The following is a 19,202-nucleotide window of genomic DNA, read 5'->3' on the forward strand; positions in this document are numbered from 1 at the left end:
GGTCCTGAGGTTGGCTTACATTTTCCGCAGGTTGGGCAACTTCTTGAAGATGCCAGTGGCCTCAAGAACAGATATCTCATTGTCGTTCAGTCGCCTGCATGGGAAGCAAGCAGATGAGGGGGTGGGTGAGCTCTGGAAGGGACACCTCTCCCACCAGCCCCCCATCCTCCCAGGCCTTCAGCTGAGCCGATGCCCAGACCTCGCTCAGCCCAGGTCCAGAGCAGCGCAGAAGCCGTCTGTGTGACTCCTGAGCACGGGGCGCCCAGCAGTGAGAGGAGGGGTGTGCGAAGGGCGGAAAGGGAGGCCAGGCTCCTCTGCCTGGAGGAGCCCCCACGATAAGGGCCTATTCAACTTGATGAGCACTCAGCACTTGAACAATCAAGGGCCAGAGGTTTGCCTTCATTTTGTAGGGGTACCAATGACCACTTGAACTTCTTGGGAGGTCTCCCCAGATTCTTCCAACTCTGCAAGCCAGTCAGTGCTTTCCTGACCACGTCCCTCTGCTAAGGGCAGCTCAGGGACTCCACGCTCAATGTCCATACAAACCCAGGGAGAGCAGGAGACAAAGAAAGGCCCTACTGTGATTTGTAAAGTCAAAGAGAGTAATAACAACAACAACCATTTACACAGGGCTTACTCCATGCTCGGATGTAAGATGGAGCCTGTGCTCGCCTCCTCTTACCTCATCTTCCTCACCCCTGTGGGAGGGAGGTATCATCACCTCCATTTTACAGCTCAGGATCTGACGCTCAGATCTAAGAAGCAACTTGCCCGATCTCAGGAGAACTAGCAAAGGCAGGAGTCAGGCCCAGTATGTCAGCCCCCGCCTGCTGCACCCTCATCACCCCACGCTGGAATTTTGAGCTCGCTCGCTTCTGGGTAAATGCCTCTTTATCAGCAGAGATAGCCGGAGGCTCAGCTATATCTGATGGTCGCTGTTTTCTCACTTCAGGTCATATCCATCTTTCTGGTTATGTTGTAAGCTTCCTAAGGGCCAGGAAGGGTGGGCTGCCTTATTCATGTAGAAACGGGTGGACCTGGCAGTGCCTGGCTCCCAGCGAGTGTTCTGATAATCTTTGTAGAATGAATGAACTGTCTTTATTTGCAAGTAAACAGTGAGTGGAGGCGTGAGGGTCTGCACTCGGCTGGAAAGTAGCAGACAGCAAGGAGCACCCGGGTAACTGAGCTGTGGGGCAGGGGGTTGCCTCTAGAAGACCACCCCTGCCCTGGCTGGCTCAGGGGGATGGGCGTGGGGGTGTGCAGGGGTCCCTGCCCCTGTAGCACTCACAGGTCGGTGACGTATTCGGGGAGGTGGCTGGGGACGCGGGCCAGCTTCTGGTTGGAGCAGTCCACGATGGTGCCCTCGCAGCGGCACCTGTCCGGGCACACGAGGTCCATGAAGCACTCGCTGCTGAACCTGCTGCGGTAATCTTCCGAGCCTGGGGAGCCAAAGAGGGGGTGTCAGCATCGGCAGCCAGGGCCGGGGCAGGGCTGTGGGCAGTGGGGACGGGGCGGGCATGGAGTGGGGGCACGGCCCAGAGCCAGAGGCAGCACTGCCCGCAGGTTGCGGCCGCCCTGCTGTGCCTCCCGCCCCTCAGCCTCCAGGCTGCTTGCTTCCCTTTGGTCTTTGTCATTCAACACTTTCAGGTCTAACAGCACAAGCTCTATGAGTTCTTAAGCTTCTGTGGGTCACAGGGACCTTTTTCCACGTTGGGGATTTGGTGTACAATTTAGGGGTGTCTCAGTCTGTGATGCCCACCATCTATGGACCCTCTAAATACATTTTGAAGACATTTTGAAGGGGTTTTGATGGAAGCTATACTGGGGTGGGAATGAGGTCAGGGAAGGGGGTGACAGACTCAGCTGTCTTCAGGGACAAAGCAGGGACAGAAACGATAAAGGGGCCCAGCACACGGCAATCAAACCACTGACACGTGATTTTATTATTGGGAAGTAATCATGAGAGTTGGGGTACTGGGGAATTGATGCCTGCTGCCCTAATGCCTGGGAATTTGGCTCAGGGTTGCCTGAGAATTCTTTAAAAAAAATATTGGTAGTGAATTCATACTTAAAACACTGTGAAGACAAGCACAACTCTTGTGAGGGTTAGATATACATGCTGCCTTTGAAAGGAAGCTCTGTTTAACTACAGGGAAAAGCCACTTCCAATGAGCTAAAAGTAGTTGGAGCTAAGATTAATGTTTGGAATTGAATTTTTCTTGAGGTTGCACAGTGATGGTAACAGGGCCAGTGATGCTCTGTCTTGAGAGATGCCCTCAGGAGCTGCTTTAATGATCAGAAATGATCCCCTGGCACCCGGGGAATCCTCTGTAAGACCAGAAATCTTGCCTGAGCTAAAAGGGAAGCTCTGATTCTTCTATCAGACATGAGCCAGCTGATTGGGGTTGAGTCTCTTTTATTTTCACTTTCAACATATCATCCGCACAATGACAGGCACAAGAGCCTGGCTCACGTTTGTCCAATGCATAAACGGGTGTCGGCACAGAAACTCCCGTGCTTAGGTCCACAGTGCTTCAGGGAATGTGAATGTCACCTGTTTGCCTGGCTAGCTGAGGTGGGCCTTGCCCATCTTACGTGTGTTAGAAGCAGAATGGGGCACCTGCAGTACAGAGATTTGGGCAGTAGAGGGCGTAGGTTTGCCCAGACTTCGCTACTTAAACCTCAATCTCTCTGCCTGTAAAATGGGAATTACATAGTTGTCCCTATCTCACAGGGGTTGTCATGAAGATTCAAGGAAGATCAAGATTGTGGAGAGCTTCTGGGAAAGGGCCAGAAGGGTCAAGAGTTCTACAGATGTCTGTGATTCCGTTTTGTTTCTTTTTTCCCCTAGGACGTAGTGGAATATGTGACACGTCAGAGGCCATTACCATCAGCATAGCGAGTGGTAAGAGCTGACACGTATGGAGCATGAATAACGAGCCAGGCACTATTCTTGGCACTTCAAACAGATGACTCCATTCAATCCTTCCCACACTCTGGGACTATTACGACTCCATGTTACAGATGAGGACACCGAGGCCTGCAGGTCATTCAGGACGTGGCAGAGAAACAGACCCAGGCAGACTGCCGCCAGGGTCCGTGTGACTAATACCATGCCTACTGCAGATCTGCTTTTGGACAAAACCTTAACCTCAGTCCTGCGAATGATAATACGGTCAAGTCGAGGAGAACTGAATGGTATTTTCTGCTAGCGGGCTTCAGGGAGACAGGAAGGAAGGAAATGTCTCCACTGACTGCTTTGTTTTCCACTCCTCACACTTTCTGCCCACAGTAATGCCTTATTGGGGAGAGACTTAGGGGTCTCTGATTCTGAAGGGACATCATCTACCTAAAACAGAAGGTCAAGGCTTGGACCTGTCTCCTTTCCCTCTCTGCCCCTTCCACATCCACCTCCTTCACCCCATTTTATCCCAGGCTTGTATAAGCAAAATCCATGCAGGTATCCCTGGTTATTTGGATGGCTTCCTGGTCCAATGTATTATGCAAATCTCTTGCCCTTGGCTTGCCAGCAGCCATCCCACTGAATAAGTCTGACCTGGGCCATTTTCTCCCAGACACATCAGTGAATCTTGGGTGAATCACAGCGTGCAGACCCTGCCGAATGACAACGCTCTCTTATTCCCTGACGGGGGTTCCCCATGGTCGTAAAGAAGCTTTCTGTGCATGCATGTATTTTACCTTGAGAAGGTGTCTACAGTGGGATCCTTGCAAATGGAGGAGCCCTGAGTGATCAAAGCCAGAAAGACAGGAGGGAGGACAGTTTGCTCATCAACACAATGAGCCTGAAGATGCGCGCTGGCTGGGCCGCGGCCAGGGACAGTCACTGATTAAATGCATTTTCGTTTTAATCAAGGTGAGAGCATGTGTGGTTAGCGGGAATCGCTCTCTGTAGTATACTTAGACTACAACTGGCTGACCTCTGCAATGGAGCCGCCGACCCATTTTAATGAAATGATTTTGCAATTAGATTCGATGGACTAATATGTTCTTCCCAACATTTTTTCCCCTGATGTTTTTGTTATTGCCCTGGTTTGTAATAATGAGGGGGTCAGAGTGTGATATTTTCTATGAGTGGGAGCCAGAAATGTTAATAACGGCGTATGCACGAGACTGAAAGGGTGCGTGCCACAGCCAGGGCCAGCCTGAAACGTCACCTCCATCACTTCATATTTCATTACCCAAATTACCCAGGGTTTCTCAGAGCCATTTGTTATGCCTAATGCTCATAACTACCCAAAAGTATTTTTAACTTTTCTAGAGCTTTAAAAGTCAATTTCAATCTCCATGCATATTTGTCACTGACAGAAATACTTAGTAGGAGAGGAGTAACTTAAATAGTCTGTCATTTCTTCTCTTTGGGAGAGTTCAGAGAGGAGAGATATCAGAGGATTTGAAGAAGGGTCATAAAACTAGACCCTGGCTGAAACGGGCTCTTGGGGGAACTGATGTCACCTGGCATTTCACCAGCTTCTGCCCCTGGAGCCCTCCTCCCCCTTGGCAGGCAGTTCAGAATGACGACACTTGGAACGTGAGCACAGAGAAACTTTAAGAGACCAGGGGAGTGGAATGCACAACAATGTGACTTTATTATGAACCCCTGCCCTGCCACTACTCCCAGGAGAGAACGTGTGCTACACTGGCATGGTTCAGGGCTGGGGCAGGTGAGGAGCCAGGCTCCCACTCTTTGGACGGACTCGGCTCTGAGGCTGGCGCTGGGCCCAGGGTGGCTGCTGTCTCCAGCAGTCTGCATTCTGCACCATCCTCTGGGCAATGAGTTTGCTGAACAGAGTCATGGATGCACCATTATCAGAGGACCAAGGAAAGGCCAACGCACAGAACTACCCTCTTCTAGCTCCCTAAGGTGTGTGGGATGAAAGAAGAAGGAAAGGAGCAGAAAGAGGAATTGGGGGGGAGTAGGAGGCTTGCTGGGGCTCTTTGGCTTGAAAGGACAAGCAGAGGTCAGAGGTAATGAATGGAATCAAGAGAACACTGCGAGGCACACAGTTATCCACTCGTGGGCAAAGGTTGGGGGACCAGCTATCAGTTGGCTGGAAAACAGCAATTGTTCCGCAGGAACTTGGAGACTGGTTGGGCAGACAGCTGTTCTAGTGAGCTCTGCCCCTCAGAGTCGGACATGAGTCAGCCATCTGCCTGGCAGCAGAGGGAAATGGCCACAGCCTGCAGCTGGGTACTTCCTGGTCACAGCCAGCTGAGGAGGGCCAGGAAAACTTGGCATGCCCCCTCTGTTCAGAGGGAAAGGGAGTTTCTCTGGGCCTGAGGACTTGTTCTGTTCCAAATGGGTCTTGGTATGGTATTCATGCTGGAGGGGAGGAGCTGTGTAAACAGGGGTGTTTGCTCTCTTTCTTGCTCAAGCCATTTTCAGTTAACAGAAGGAAGCTTGAAAGGGAGTGTTAAAAGATTTTTTCAATATCCTATCAAGTCAAGTCAGTGTCTTTTTGATTTTGTAATTCAAGGCAAAGGGCCTTGTCCATAGCTGGGAAGGCTGAGGATTACAGCTGTAAACAGCATCCATGTTGGAAGCTGATGACTCTGGGCAAGTGAGTTGACCTCTCTGTGCCTCAATATAAAAAAAGGTGTTAGTCACTCAGTCATGTCCAACTCATGCAACCCCTGTAGCCCGCCAGGCTCCTCTGTCCATGAGACTCTCCAGGCAAGAATACTGGAGTGAGTAGCCATTCCTTTCTCTAGGGGATACTTATCTGCAAAATGGGATTGATAGGGTTGTTGTGAAGATTGAACAAGGTGATGATGTAAAATAGCTCGGCACCGGGTCTAGAGTAAGCACTCAACCCATGGTACAAGAATCCAGAGCTAAACAGGATTCTCCATGGCTCGGCAATGCTGGACCCTGGCTCCAGGGGGTAACTTGAGAGAGAGAAGACAGTAAGAGCCGCACATCACCACGGGAGCCCAGAGCCCAGCTCCTGGCTCAAGCCAGAGCCGTCTCTCACGTGGGCCAGGATACAGACTGCAGAGTATCAGCCAACAGCACCATCTTCTGGTTACGTGGGGTCTAGGGTTTATCAAGAAATAAACAGAATGGGAGGCCCCAAGACCCCTCTCTTTATTATCAGAGGCAGGAGGGCCTGCACCCCCCTACATGGTAGTCAACTAGAATCACTGAGGAGCCCAGCACTTTGGTCTCATGTTCACTGTGCTTGACAGCTCGAGGAAAAAGCCTGGATGTGAGGCTGTGAGGGGACCAGGGTCAAAGTCCTCATGAGGAGAGGGGTCAGTTCCAGGAGAAGCCTCAGGCTACACCCAGTGTCTCAGACTCACGGGTGTTCATCACTCTCATGCTCACATTAACTCTTAATGCTCCTGGTAAAGATGGTGGGTGAGGGGGGGGTCACCACCAGTATGACGTTCGGGTTAATTACCAGTTGGGAAGATGACCCTGGGCTCGGACTCTTCGATGAAGCAAATGGCATATGCCTGGGGTATACGTGTTCCCTTCAAATGGAAGAAGAAAAGCAGTGGTCTCAGACCTAAAGACCTTCCCCTTGGCTGGCACTTGGACTAGACTTGGGGAAGGGCGACTCCCTTCCGACAGAGATGTAGAGGCAGATCTGGGCCTGCCCTGCCCCGGTGGGCTTCTGCAGCTCCCCTTTCAGCCCGGATCTGCTAGCTGGAGGGGGAGGCACTCTGTGGGTCCTTCGCGACTGCTCCCCGCCCTGGACCCCTGCTCGTGGTGAGGCTGGCCCGGGAGAGGTGGGTCTGGCGGAGGTGGGTGCGGTGCTCCAGAGCAGAGAAGAGGTGTCCGGCGTGTTGGGCCATGCTGCAGGAGAGCACGGTGCTTTCCGCGGTGCTTGACAGAACCATGTTCCGTTTCCATCGTTCCACCACATGGTTAGATCAAGCACAAAGGAAAGCCCCGCGGCGACTGGTCAGAGTCAAGGTCAGGAAGCAGCGTCAGAGAGAGGACAGGAGCACTCAGAGGAAGCAGCGTGGAGCAGCGGAAGCCAGAGCAGGCCCCCACCGAGGGTTATTAGTACTGGGGGCGGGATTCCACAGGAACACGTCCAGAGATGGGGAGCCCACTGCCCTCTCGCCCCACCCGTGGGGGAGACACAGGAGGAAGGGAGGAGAACTGACGGGAGGCCGCTGGACACCCCTAACTCTGGAGCTTCCCGGCAGGACACATCCTTCCCAAGGGAACTAAGACCGCAAACATCTGTGATCACGTCACAGGCCTGAACTGAGACTCTGCACCCCACTCAATCATCTTCTCTCTTCTCTGCTGCCGTGGGCCCACCCCACAGCCGAGTGCCTCTGTAACCCTGTCCCCCTGGCGGCTTCAGTGAAGACACAGGCCAGGCTTCCCAGTGGTGCGGCAGAGCTGCAACGCTCTTCTTTAAAGTCCCTCTGCCGTCTCCTCAGTATTCTTCAAGGCCCCAGAAGGTCTGGCGTACAGACCTTCGTCCCAGATCACTCGGGCGTGGCGCGGAGACGCCTGTGTGTTCCCAGCAGGCGGAGTCAGGCTGCTCCAGCGCCTTGGGTCTGGGGCTGAGAAACCCACAGTCCAACGATTATGGTGGGGTGCCTCTCTCAGACCGAGAGAAGGAAAGGAAGTGCAAGGTACCAGACTCAAGGGTCCTTCCTGATTCCTCCTTGACTGTGAATCACGAAATGGGTTGGAGAGACCAACAACCAATAGTTCTGTTTGCCATGAGGGTGCTCAGTGTTTATACCCTTATCTGCACTAGATCAGGGGTGGTGTTCATGAACTCCAGCCCAAGCCTTGGGGAGGAGAGGCGTGCATCCTGAAGAGACCAGAGTCAGGGCTAGGTGACTGGGACCCTCCGTGTCCTGCCCTCTGACAGGAGGAACAGGGTCACCGTTCCTCCACAGTAGGAAAGATGGTGGCAATCTCTTGACAGCGTAGAGGTCATCTGCCTTGACCAACTGGTTAGTCCAAGTCACTCTAAAGCTCTGCACCTGGTCCCGCCTCTTGCTAAGGCCCCTCCTCTGACTGGCTCGAGTTGGCCACTGTCTTTCAGACTCAACTCTGCTTTTGTCCCTCTCTCTCCCCTCCGCCAGTTAGGCAGAGCTCTGCAAACACTCTGGTTTGAGGATTTCATACTCAACTTTGATCAGGCCCTCAGTGCCAGAGAAGGGAAAACCCATCCGGTTCACGCCTCTGCCCCCAAGCCTTAAAACCTCCTTCTCCTTCTCCTCCTGGACACAGCTGGGAAGCCAGACACCCAGCCTAAGGAGGGCCTCTATGCTTTGCAACAGCAGCCCTCAGATTGGTTTGGTTTGATTCTCTTTGGTTTCCCTCAACAGAAGGAAACGGAGGGACCTGGGAGAAAAGTAATCAAGAATCTTCTCGCCATTAGAGGCCCTGGGTCACGGATCTTGTCCTGAGAATGTCGTTTGTTGTTGTTGTTTAGTTGCTCAGTCGTGTCTGTCTCTTTGCGACCTGATGGACTATAGCCCACCAGGTTCCTCTGTCCAAGGGATTTCTGAGGCAAGAATACTGGAATGGGTTGCCATTTCCTCCTCCAGGGGATCTTCCTGACCCAGGGATCAAACCCCCGTCTCCTACACTGGCAGGCAGATTCTCTACCACTGAGCCATCTGAGAGTCCGACTCTATAGTTTCAGATAAGACTTCCTGCTGTTGGCCTCAGCTGTCTAGCACGAACTGAATGACCCCCAGGGGCTCTAAAGCTTGGTGATGCCCTGAGAAGTGTCCTGCTCTGTGCCATTTCTGTGCAGACGAGGACAGAGAGGATGCCACCCTGTACTTTTCAGCATGAGTTTCTTGCCCACTGAATCTCCACACACAAAGTGGAGGAGTCAGGTCAGAAGACAGACAATATTTTCCAACCTCCAAGTGCTCCCCTGAGGATTCACGTGGGGTCTTAGGCAGCCAGACGGTGCCTTCTGAAGACTTAACTTGATGGTCAGATTACCCCAGCCAGCAACACTCACCTCTAACCTGATCTTGCTGCCTAGGGCATCGGATGCAGCTGATGGAGGCAGACACAGGGCAGCTGGGAAGCCAGACGGCCCAGCCTAAGGAGGGGCTTTATGCATTGCAATAGCAGCCCTCAAATTGGCTCCTAATTACATCAGCTGTCTTTGCAATGGGGGTGCTTTTAGGGTAAAGTAAAATGCAGACTTGTTATCTGTCAAATCCAGTACATATCACCTGCCCCTCCCTTCTTTCTTCTTGAGCTTCCTGGCAACACAGAGCTTCAGAGCCATGGCTTCTGTGTCCCTCAAGGCTGAGCAGGTCTGGGTCCCAGTGTCTCTCAAAGCCAAGGCCTTCAGAGTTCACCAGGACCTAGCTTTCTCAGCCTTTCTTGTCTATAGCTGTCAGGATTACCACTGCTCTTTCTCTACCTTTATAGGAATCATCTTTCTGCTTAGTATTGATGAATAAAAATATTTTAGACAAGGTGAGTCAAAAAACCCTGTCCCTTTCTCCTATTTCTTTTTTTTTTAATTAAAAATATTTTTTTTTCAGTAGTTGTGGCTCCTGGGCTTTAGAGCGCAGGCTTAGGAGTTGTGGCTCCCAGGCTGAGTTTCTCCGAGGCACATGGGATCTTCCTGGATCAGGGATAGAACCTATGTCTCCTGCATTGGCAGGCAGATTCTTACCACTGAGCCACCAGGGAAGCCCTCCCTATTTGTTCCTTTTTAAAATTCCCACTCATTCCTACCCCACATAGGAAAAGAAGACAGGGCTCCTCAGAGCGGTCCCCAACCTTTTTGGAACCAGGGACTGGTTTCATTGAAGACAGTTTTCCCACTGACTGGGACAGGGTGGACGATTCAAGGGCATCGCATGTATTGTGCACTTTATTTCTAACCTAGCGCTACTGCTGACCTGACAGGGGGCACAGGTCTGCGACCTGGAAACTGGGGACCTCTGTGTCCAGTGCACACGGGTAGCTGGCGGCAGAGCTAGAGTTAGAACTAAGCTCTACTGTCTCTAGGTCTGCTGGCTGGTTCCTCTTTCTCCTAATTAGTCCTATCTGTACCTCATCCCCAGTCCCAGCCTAGTCATTCTGAGCCAATGGCTGGCTCCTGGGCTGTTTCCACCCTGCTCTATGCCCCAGGGTCTTGGCGTCAGTCAGGATGTTGAGATCAGGACCGGACCCCTGTGAGACTGAGGGATTGGGGTGGACAGACAGCACCCTGCTTCCTTGGCATCTTATCACCCCTCTTCTTCAGCACAACTGCTTGTCAGAGCTAATTAGCTCAGCCCTGGCCAGACACGGGTAGGAACAGAGCGGGCGGGAGGGATGAGGGGCGTAAGTCATGGGGAAGGGGTCTGGAGAAAAGATGGCTGTGCCTCAGGGCGCAGAGACAGACGGAGAGCACACCCCCGCCCCAACACGCTGTGGGCCCCAAGGAGGGGCCTAAGGAAGCAGCTCAGGGCCTGGGGCTGGGGCCACAGGCTGGGGAGGCAGTCGCCGCAAGAGCGGGGCCTCTTTCCCAAAAGCCCTGCACTGCCACGCGCTCCATGGTGGGGAGGGGCGCGCCAGCCCTGCGTTCGAGCCTCCCCTACCCTTTGCCTGCTGTGACCGCGGTGTCCCTTCACCTCTCAGCACTCAGCTCCTTCTGCGGTGGCAAGGGGGCCTCTCCTGCTGCTTTTGAGGGAGGAGATGGATGGGCCCCTGGGCTGGACACCTGATGTTTGCCAAGCGGAGTAAAAGCGAAGCTTTATTCTCACCTAGACACACCAAGGACAGAGCTAGTGGCAGAAGCTGAGCTCTGCTGAAGAAAAGAGATCAAGTGCCCAGTCCTGAGGTCAAGGAAGACTCCCCTGTCTGCACATGCACAGGAAGGCTCCTCTGGGGCCAGAAGGGAGGGGGCACCACCCCACAATTAGTGTGGATACCCTTCCATAGGCCTCTGCAGTGGGACCCATCTAGGCAAAAATTTGCACACACACCTTGGTCCAGGTACCCGTCCCGTGTGGAGAAAGAAACAAGATAATGGGCCAAAGGTGAACAAAGGCCTGGAAAGGCTGTCCGATGTGGGTGACTTCAATCCTGTCTTTACTCCGCTCCTCACTCAGGACGCCGCACTCCTTTCCGGCTGCGTATTTCTGCCTTGCTTCCAACTTAAATGAATAAACTGTTTCTCTGTGTGTTCTCCCATATGTTGTGCTGTCTCTAGTAATAAACTTTGTACCTGTTTTGCAGTTTTTACCTCCTTGAAACAGTTTTGCTTTCAAACTGGGGTAAGAATCAGGGAACTTGGCTTCTGGACTCTAGCCCCTGGTGGACTGGCAGGTAGTTTCAATCCCTGGACAGGGAAATAAAATCCTGCTTCAAGACCACTGTCCCTCCGAGAACAATCTCACGTGACCCCTGGAAGAAGCAAGGCCAACTAGTAGCCCTGAGCACAGCGCTGCTCAGGGGAGAGACTACTCTGTGATCAGCACTGTTATTCTGGGGAAGACAGACTGAGACCAGTGTCTCAGACTGCCACGGAGTCCTTGGGGTCCCTCCAAGCCCTCTCGAGGCACTGGCTTCTGCTGAAAAAAATAAGACAGCCCAAGTTTATCATTCTGGAGGCACAGACTGAAGAATCCGACTTAGAGGATAAGAACAACAAGAAGAGGAGGAGGTTGGCCTGCTGCTCTCCGGATCCATGCCAGCTTTCTCCCCAGGAAAACCCACCTACACACGACACTCAGGTAGGGGAAGAAGACCGGTTCTTGACGACATAGAGATGGTGAGGGGTGGCTTCGCCCTTCACCCTCACGTGGTGAGCCACGTCACACTATCAACATCTCACCACTAGGAGCACAGTGCAGCTTGGTGATTTTTTTTCTCCAGTAGCAAACAACACAAATGACAGCCATTTCTAACTGCTTGTTCATCCAGCTCGTGTGTCACGGAGAACAAGTTCTGTCTCCAAGATGAGCTGAGAATTCGCCTGCCACTCACTCCCTCCTTCATTTCCGGGTATAGCAGGGAGGAAGGTTTCTAGAGAGAGCTTGAAAACTAGAGAGCAAGGCTGTGCTTTCTTCCTGAGCAACACTCTCTGCGGTTCTCTCCGGGATCAGCAAGCACCCGTCAGGGGTGGAGGAAAGAGCAGACATGTCTCGGTTACGGGCTGTTCCCAAGGTGGTTTTCAAGGGCAAGAGGAAGCCCCCAGGACTGCATGCTTCCCTCAGCCTGGCCTGGGGTAGATTTATTTCTCTATCTGCCACTTGGGTAGCATGGTTCGGAAACTAAAAACTAAGGAAATCAATCATAGCCTCTAAGAGCACATGTGTCCATGCTGCCTCATGGCCTCGCTTCCACCTGGCTCTGGAGATCTGTGGCTGCCTGGGTTCTGTCTCTCCAAAGCCGCGCCCCTCCTCCCCGCAGTGCTTGTATTGTGTGTGTGTGTTTTATTTTAAATCCATAAGCTAATTGTTTTTCTGCAGGGCTAACTGAATTTCCCCAATTTAATTTGCAGAGATGCTCCCCAGGAGCCATCGCAGCATGCGATGCCCTGCAGATTGGATTATCGGCCTCTCCGGGGCTGCTGCACTGAGCCGGAAGCCGGGGCCCAGCCCCGTAACCTGATTACCTGAGCAGCGGAACTTCTTGCTCTTGATCTGGCTGATGCGCTTGTTGGCCAGCCGGCGCGGGCTGCTGCAGCGGGCCCCGCTAGTCTCAATGGGGTTGTCCTGCAGGTAGTCAGCCAGCCACCTCAAGTGGCAGTCACACACGAACGGGTTTTGGGCCAAGTGGCTGCGAGAAGGACAGGAGTTCGTTAGGGGGCCCTCGGGCTCTGTTCCACCACCGCCCCCGGCATGGGCACTGACAGGACAGCTCTAGGCTCCTTCCCTCAGTGCCCCAGGAGGCCTCGGGGGGTGCGGGGGCTCCTAAGACAAGACCTCCAGACAAGCACTGGATGGGGCCTGAGGCCTGCTGTTGGCAAGAGACAGCCAAGGTACAGCTGGCCTCCGGTCTGGGGCATCAGCCTTCCTAGCCCTCCCCACCTGGGGCAGGATGCAGGTCTCAAAGCTCACCCATGACTCTGCCGACAGGCACAGTAAGCTGCGGGCTTAGGGTCTATGCAGAGAGCAGACTGCATTTTATTTTCCAAGCTCAGGAACACGTGGTACATAAGGCAGCTGGTGTGGCATTGGGCACAGGGCGGGTGTTTCATTTATAGTAGCAGGTTTTGCTGTTATTATCCTCAGCATCACGGGGGCATCAGCGCCGTGGGCTCACTGAGAAAACTCCCCACAGCGCCGCGCAGTGCTCAGCACGTGATCGGGGCCAGTGCATGGAGCTGTCCTTACTCTTTACGGCTCCTGTCTCTGGCTCCGGGGGCAGTAACTGCTAGGTGACTCAAAAGGCCTCCAGAAACCCCCAGGATCACGGCCAGGCCTGGCGTTGGGGTGAGGGTCTAAGCTGAGGGGTGGAGCCATCAGAAACACAGGCTGAGATCTATACTGAGGTGTCATCTGTCTAATGGAACTGTTTATGAACATCTGACATTCTGGCCTGGAGAATTCCCTGGGTGGAGGAGTCTGGTGGGCTATGGTTCATAGGGTCACAAACAGTCAGACATGACTAAAGCAACCTAGCATGCACGTATGCCATGCTTGGAAGTGAGGAACTCCTCTCAAAAGAGGGAAGTGAAATACCCCTGCATTCTGGTACAAGGTGCCTGTACCAGAGACTTGGCTTTGTGGTGTGGAGAGGGACGGGTATTGGAGGGCAGGAATGAGTTTTCAGCAGAGACGGAGCCTGCCCAGAATACAGCACCCAAAGTGGTTAAGACAGCAGGTGAGCCAGCCACTTGGCCTGGATTCAGATCCCACTGCTTAGTATCTGCGCAACCTTGAATAAGTCACCTCACCTCTCTGTGTCTTGGTTTCCTAACACGGAAGTGGGGCATCGCAGTAGCACCTGCCTCCTGGGGTGGTTGTGAGGCTTAGTGGATTGGATACAGGGAAGCCACCCGGTGGGGCAGCGAGCAGGGCGCGGGTGCTCAGGAGGGGCCCCCTAGCGCTGTTACTGGTGTTTCACTCGGGCTGCAGGCTCCGGGGCTCCTCTGGGGCACGCCCACTCTGCCTGGGTTGCGAGTGCTCTCTGGGACCGGTGTCCGGGCCGTCGGCTGCCTGGCCCGCGCTGCCCTCCTAACATACTCACAGGGTCTGGATGGCCTGCAGAGGGGCAAAGAGCCCCTTGCTGATGGTCTGCAGCTTGTTGTCATACAAGGAGAGCAGGCTGAGGCTCTGCAAGTCCTGGAACGTGTTCACCCGCAGGCAGTTGATCTTGTTGGCATTGAGGAGGCTGCAGACAGAAGAGAGGCCGCTGACTTCTTCATTGCGGTGAGGCCTGTGGAGCAGGGGCGGGGCTGCCGGCCTCCCAGCACCCTCCTGACGGCCCGGGCCCCTCTCCCCAGAGAAAGAGGGGACCTGAAGGCCTCTGGCCACCGGATCTCCCACCACACCCGGGCACTGGTAGCTGTGCACCATGGATGTTGCGTGGCACACCGATCCCTTGAGCCTCCCCCCGCACCCACGCCCTTGGAAGAAGACTGGAAATCACACCCTGTGTACTCCACTTTCTACTGCAGAAGGCAGAGTCTTCAGGTCTATAAAAAAAAATCTTTGGCACAATTGTTTGGAAGCTTTAGCTGACTAAGAGGTAATTTTGATTCAGAAAATTTCTCAGAATTCTTTTGGATCACTGATCCCATTGGGAATCTGCTGAAAGCTATAGGTCATCCTCCCAGAAAAAATTCAGCCATGGGTAGGCATGAGTGCACGCACATACTCAGTCTCAATCTCTCTCTCTCACACACAAACACGGAAGGAGCCCTTGTGATTCTGCAAATATGCCGCGTGTTTTAGTCCAGGCCTTCTGAACATGCTCTCTACCCCTTTCATCTGGAGACTCCTTCTCCTCCTCTGCATCTCAGCTCAGATGCCACCCCCTCAGACAGGCCTACCCTGACCACCTCATCTCCAGTGCGGCCCCACTATTGTCCGTCATAACCCCCTATTTATTCCCCTCATAGCCCTTCTCTCAACCTGTGATCAGAAGATATTTGTTGTTTATCATTTGCCTTCTACTCAAGTCAGTACACAAATGATATCTATTTTCTTCTTCTCTTTATTCCTAGTGCTTAGCCCAAGCATTTGTTAAGAAATACACCCAGCTCCTGATGCAATTCCAGGGGGTCACACTCATCTAAGGTGACACCCATCCCCCAGGGTCAGCCTTCCTATCCACGAGGGACCTCTCTTCTGCTGTGGCTTTAACAAAGCCGTAAAAGAAAGCTTTCTGGTGAAAGGTTGGCCCAGCATGAGTGAAGCCTTGAGGGTTACAGGAGTGTTTTCCAGGGCATGGCTGCCAAGGCAAGCACTTTGGGTCCTAAAAACCCTTTATGATCCTAAACTGATGAGCTGTGCCCTTCAAATTCATGTGAAACTATTTCTCACTCGCTCTTGAATGAAAGTGAGGGGTTACTAAACTAACCAGCAAAAATCTTGAATTGTGAAATTTCCTCTTTTCAACACTGGCTCAGAGCTTCCCTCCCGGGGAATGACCCGAGAGATACGCCATGGCTGGCTCGCCTCCAGAGTCCCTGGTGCCAAGGTCCAGAAGACTGGAGTTGGTAGCGGAGGGGCTGCCATGGGAGCTCAGCCATCCATGCCGCCTCTCCAGGGCTGCAGCTCCGTCCTCCCAGGGGCCCCTGAGCATCCTGTGTGAGGCAGGCAGCTGCCTGTTTAGTCTGGCTAATAACGGGCAGGGCTCCCAAGGGTTCACACAGGTGGCCTCCTGCCTCACGGTGGAACAAAAAAGCTCATGTTACTAGGAGACTTTTCATGATTTCCAACCTGCTTTCCTGACATCCTGTTATTCTCACAGTCACCTGGGCAGAGGGGCAAAGCCAGCCTCACATGTTACAGGTGAGGAAATTGAGGCTGAGAGTTGGGGGAGAGAGAGGGGCGTTGTGCAAGGTCATGCATTTCCAAGGAGTATGCTGGAAGCAGTTATGGTAACTGAGGTCACTGGAGGGTTTCTTTCTTCTTTATGAGTCCTTTATCTACCCCGCCCATCTATCTATCCCTTTGTAGCAATTTCCTATGCTTTGTATATTAAATTTTACTCAAAGTCACTCCATTTGTCGGGGGTGGGGGGCATTCCAAGGAAGATGCTATGGAACAGAGAAACAGGGAGAAAAGAGAGAGAGTCCAGTAGGGCTAAACCCCTATGAGTCAGGAATAGATGCTTCATGCAACTATTTTTTGGTTTTCTTGTTAAAAAGAAAAATAAAGTAAGTGGTAAATGATTTGTTCCAAAGCTCGATATTCAGGGCCTTTTGAGGGAAATACTGAATGAGGTAAAGAGACCAGGTCAGAGATGCTAACCTCATGACCTAAGGACAGAACCCTCTCTGCACCATCCTGCAACATGCCACATGCAACTCTCTTCATCCAGCCCTCCCAGTGTGCTGAAGGTGGGGACAGAATTACCATGAGGTTATCACCTCATACCAGTCAGAATGGCCATCATTAAAAAGCCTATGAATAACAAATGCTGGAGAGAGTGTGGAGAAGAGGGCATCTTCCTACACTGTTGGTGGGAGTGTAAATTTGTGCAGCAACTAGGGGGAACAGCACATAGGTTCCTCAAAAATCTAAAAATAGAACTACCATATGATCCAACAATCCCACTCCTGGACACATATCCAGACAAAACTTGAAAAGATACATGCCCCTTAATGTTCATGAGGCATTATTTACAACAGCCAACACATGGAAGCAACCTAAATGTGCATCAGCGGATGAATGGATAAAGATGTGGTGTATACATATATTTATACAGGGAAACATTACTCAGTCATAAAAAGAATGAAATAATGCCATTTGTAGCAATATGGATGGACCTAAAGATTATCATACTAAGTGAAGTTAGTTGGACAGAGAAAGATAAAAATATGATACTATTTATATATGGAATCTAAAATATACACAAATGAACTTATTTACAAGACAGAAACAGACTCACAGGCAGAGAGAGCAAACTTACGGTTCTAAAAAGGGAAAGCAGGGTGTGGACTGATAAATTAAGAGTTTGGGATTAGCAGATACCAACTACTGTATATAAAACAGATAAACAACAAGGTCCTACTACATAGCACAGGGAACTATATTCAATATCTTGTAACAAATTATAATGGAAAAGAATATGATAAAGACCATATGCATATACACACATACACGTATAACTGAATCACTTTGCTGTATAACAGAAACAAATACAACACTGTAACTTAACTATATTTTAATTAAAAAATCTGGATATTTCTGTCTCTCTCTGTCACACACACACACACACACACACACACACACACACACACAGACAACATAAAAGGTCTTTATTTTCTCCTGGAAAAAAACCAAAACAGACGTTCTAGTCACACTGGGTCTGCTGGAGGGAGTCGCGGAGCGCTGCCCTCGTTAGATAAGACGTGTGCTCCGCGTGCCACCGCCCTCACCCTTCCCTAGTGCTGGCCCCTCTCAAGTGGGCTGAGGCTGAAGCTGGAGCTCTGGGACTTTGGCCACGTGATGTGAAGAGCCGACTCACTGGAAAAGACCCTGATGCTGGGAAAGACTGAAGGCAGGAGGAGAGGCAGGCGGAGGATGAGGTGGTTATACAGCACCATGGACTCAATGGACGTGAATCTGAGCAAACTCTGGGAGATAGTGGAGGACAGAGGAGCCTGGCGTGCTGCAGTCCGTGGGGTCTCAAAGAGTTGGACATGACTCAGCAGCTGAACAACAACTCAAGCTTATTCTCCCTACCTTGTCTGAGTAGGAACTGAAATTGGAGACCCGAGGGCAGATTCACAAAGCCAGACTGCAGAACTCTGGGGAATGCTAGACACCAGATAAGGAGGGTGGCCATGGGGAGAGTGGAGTGGAGCTCCGATCCGCCTTGAAAGGGCAACCAGACTGCAGGCCACTCTGGCAACACTCCTCACCCACCAGGACTATCGAGGCTTCTTGTCTTGACACAGATGCTTACTTGTTCCCCATCGCTCCTAGATCTCTCAGCCTGGGGTGCTATCGCAAAGATGGAAGACATCAAAACAATAATTGTGCTGGCACAATTATGAGGCAAAGATAGCGCGTGCAGAAGGAGCAGAAAGAAACACAAAGGGGCAGCGCCTCCGGGTCACTTATTCTCTCCCAGGAATGCTTGGCTCCCTAAGGCAAGACGCATAGGTGCAGGGAGAGATAAAATTAAGCTGCTTATCCAGATTTAGATGCCCAGGACTGCCTCACTGATCGCCAGCAGCGGCAGCATCTAACAGCCTGTCCTTCTGTCCTGTCTCCTCTGGGAGGAAGGTTGGCAGCCACTCAGCTCAGTCTGGCTTCCATAAAAGGATCTCTGAGCTATCTGGCATGAGGACAAGAGCTGCAGGGGAATTAAAAAAAACAACAAACACCCTAAAAACACTAAATAAAAAAAACCCACCCCATGTTGGAGCAAAGAGACAGTAACTAACTATTTGAAATGGGGTTCAGAAATTCTGTAAGAAGTTGAGAACACAAGCCTTCTCCCTCTTTCAGTGCAGGGATTGATTCTGTCTCTTCCTCCATCAAGGTCGCTCCCTCTGTCCCGGTTCATCCCCCTTTGAGGAGCAGTGGTATAGCCACTGTGTGAATTGATAATAATGTAGCATTGTCTCGAGAGACCGCAGCTTTGTGAGCAGCCCTGTATGAGGCTTTTCCAAAGCACTTTTCATGTAGTGTTTCCTTTCAACGGCATTATGACTGTCCTCATTTTGGGGGATGAAGAAATCGAGGGTCAGCGTGGTGGTGGATTTAACCAAGGTGACAGCGAGGCTCCAGCCCACCTGGGGGCAAAGTTCATGCCTTGCCCACCACACGGAGAGAAAAACCCGTACTCTGCCCCTGTACTTGGTGGAAGGTGATCCCTGTCCCTGGGGAGCTACTTTTGCTAGCTTGGAAATGCACCTGGGCACACTTCAGGCTGATCCAGGTCTGGCTGGGTCTGGAAGACTGCTTGCCTCTTGGCTGTGAAGAGGCCTCAGGAGTCCCGCTGGCTCTTAGGGAGGCCCCGGCACCAGGCGGGTGGGATGGGATGCCCTCTGAAACACTCACTAAACTTCCACAGGCACAAAGGCAGGCTCTTCCCTGAGTGGCCTGCA

The 19,202-nt window shown here is 52.1% G+C and overlaps 1 protein-coding gene across 2 annotated transcripts in view; it reads right to left on the bottom strand.

Moving 5' to 3' along the window:
* SLIT3 (slit guidance ligand 3) overlaps window positions 1–19,202 on the bottom strand; it is a 717,262-nt gene that overhangs the window by 105,928 nt on the left and 592,132 nt on the right. For both annotated transcript variants that reach the window (XM_043488926.1, XM_043488927.1), the window contains exons 13-16: window positions 14,162–14,305; window positions 12,585–12,748; window positions 1,289–1,439; window positions 20–94 (exon numbers count right to left, since the gene is read on the bottom strand). In XM_043488926.1, the coding sequence (XP_043344861.1) occupies window positions 20–94; window positions 1,289–1,439; window positions 12,585–12,748; window positions 14,162–14,305 (534 nt within the window). The remainder of the gene's footprint in view (window positions 1–19; window positions 95–1,288; window positions 1,440–12,584; window positions 12,749–14,161; window positions 14,306–19,202) is intronic.

This window comes from Cervus canadensis, chromosome 16 (assembly GCF_019320065.1).
Source record: "Cervus canadensis isolate Bull #8, Minnesota chromosome 16, ASM1932006v1, whole genome shotgun sequence".
Lineage (NCBI taxonomy): Eukaryota > Metazoa > Chordata > Mammalia > Artiodactyla > Cervidae > Cervus > Cervus canadensis.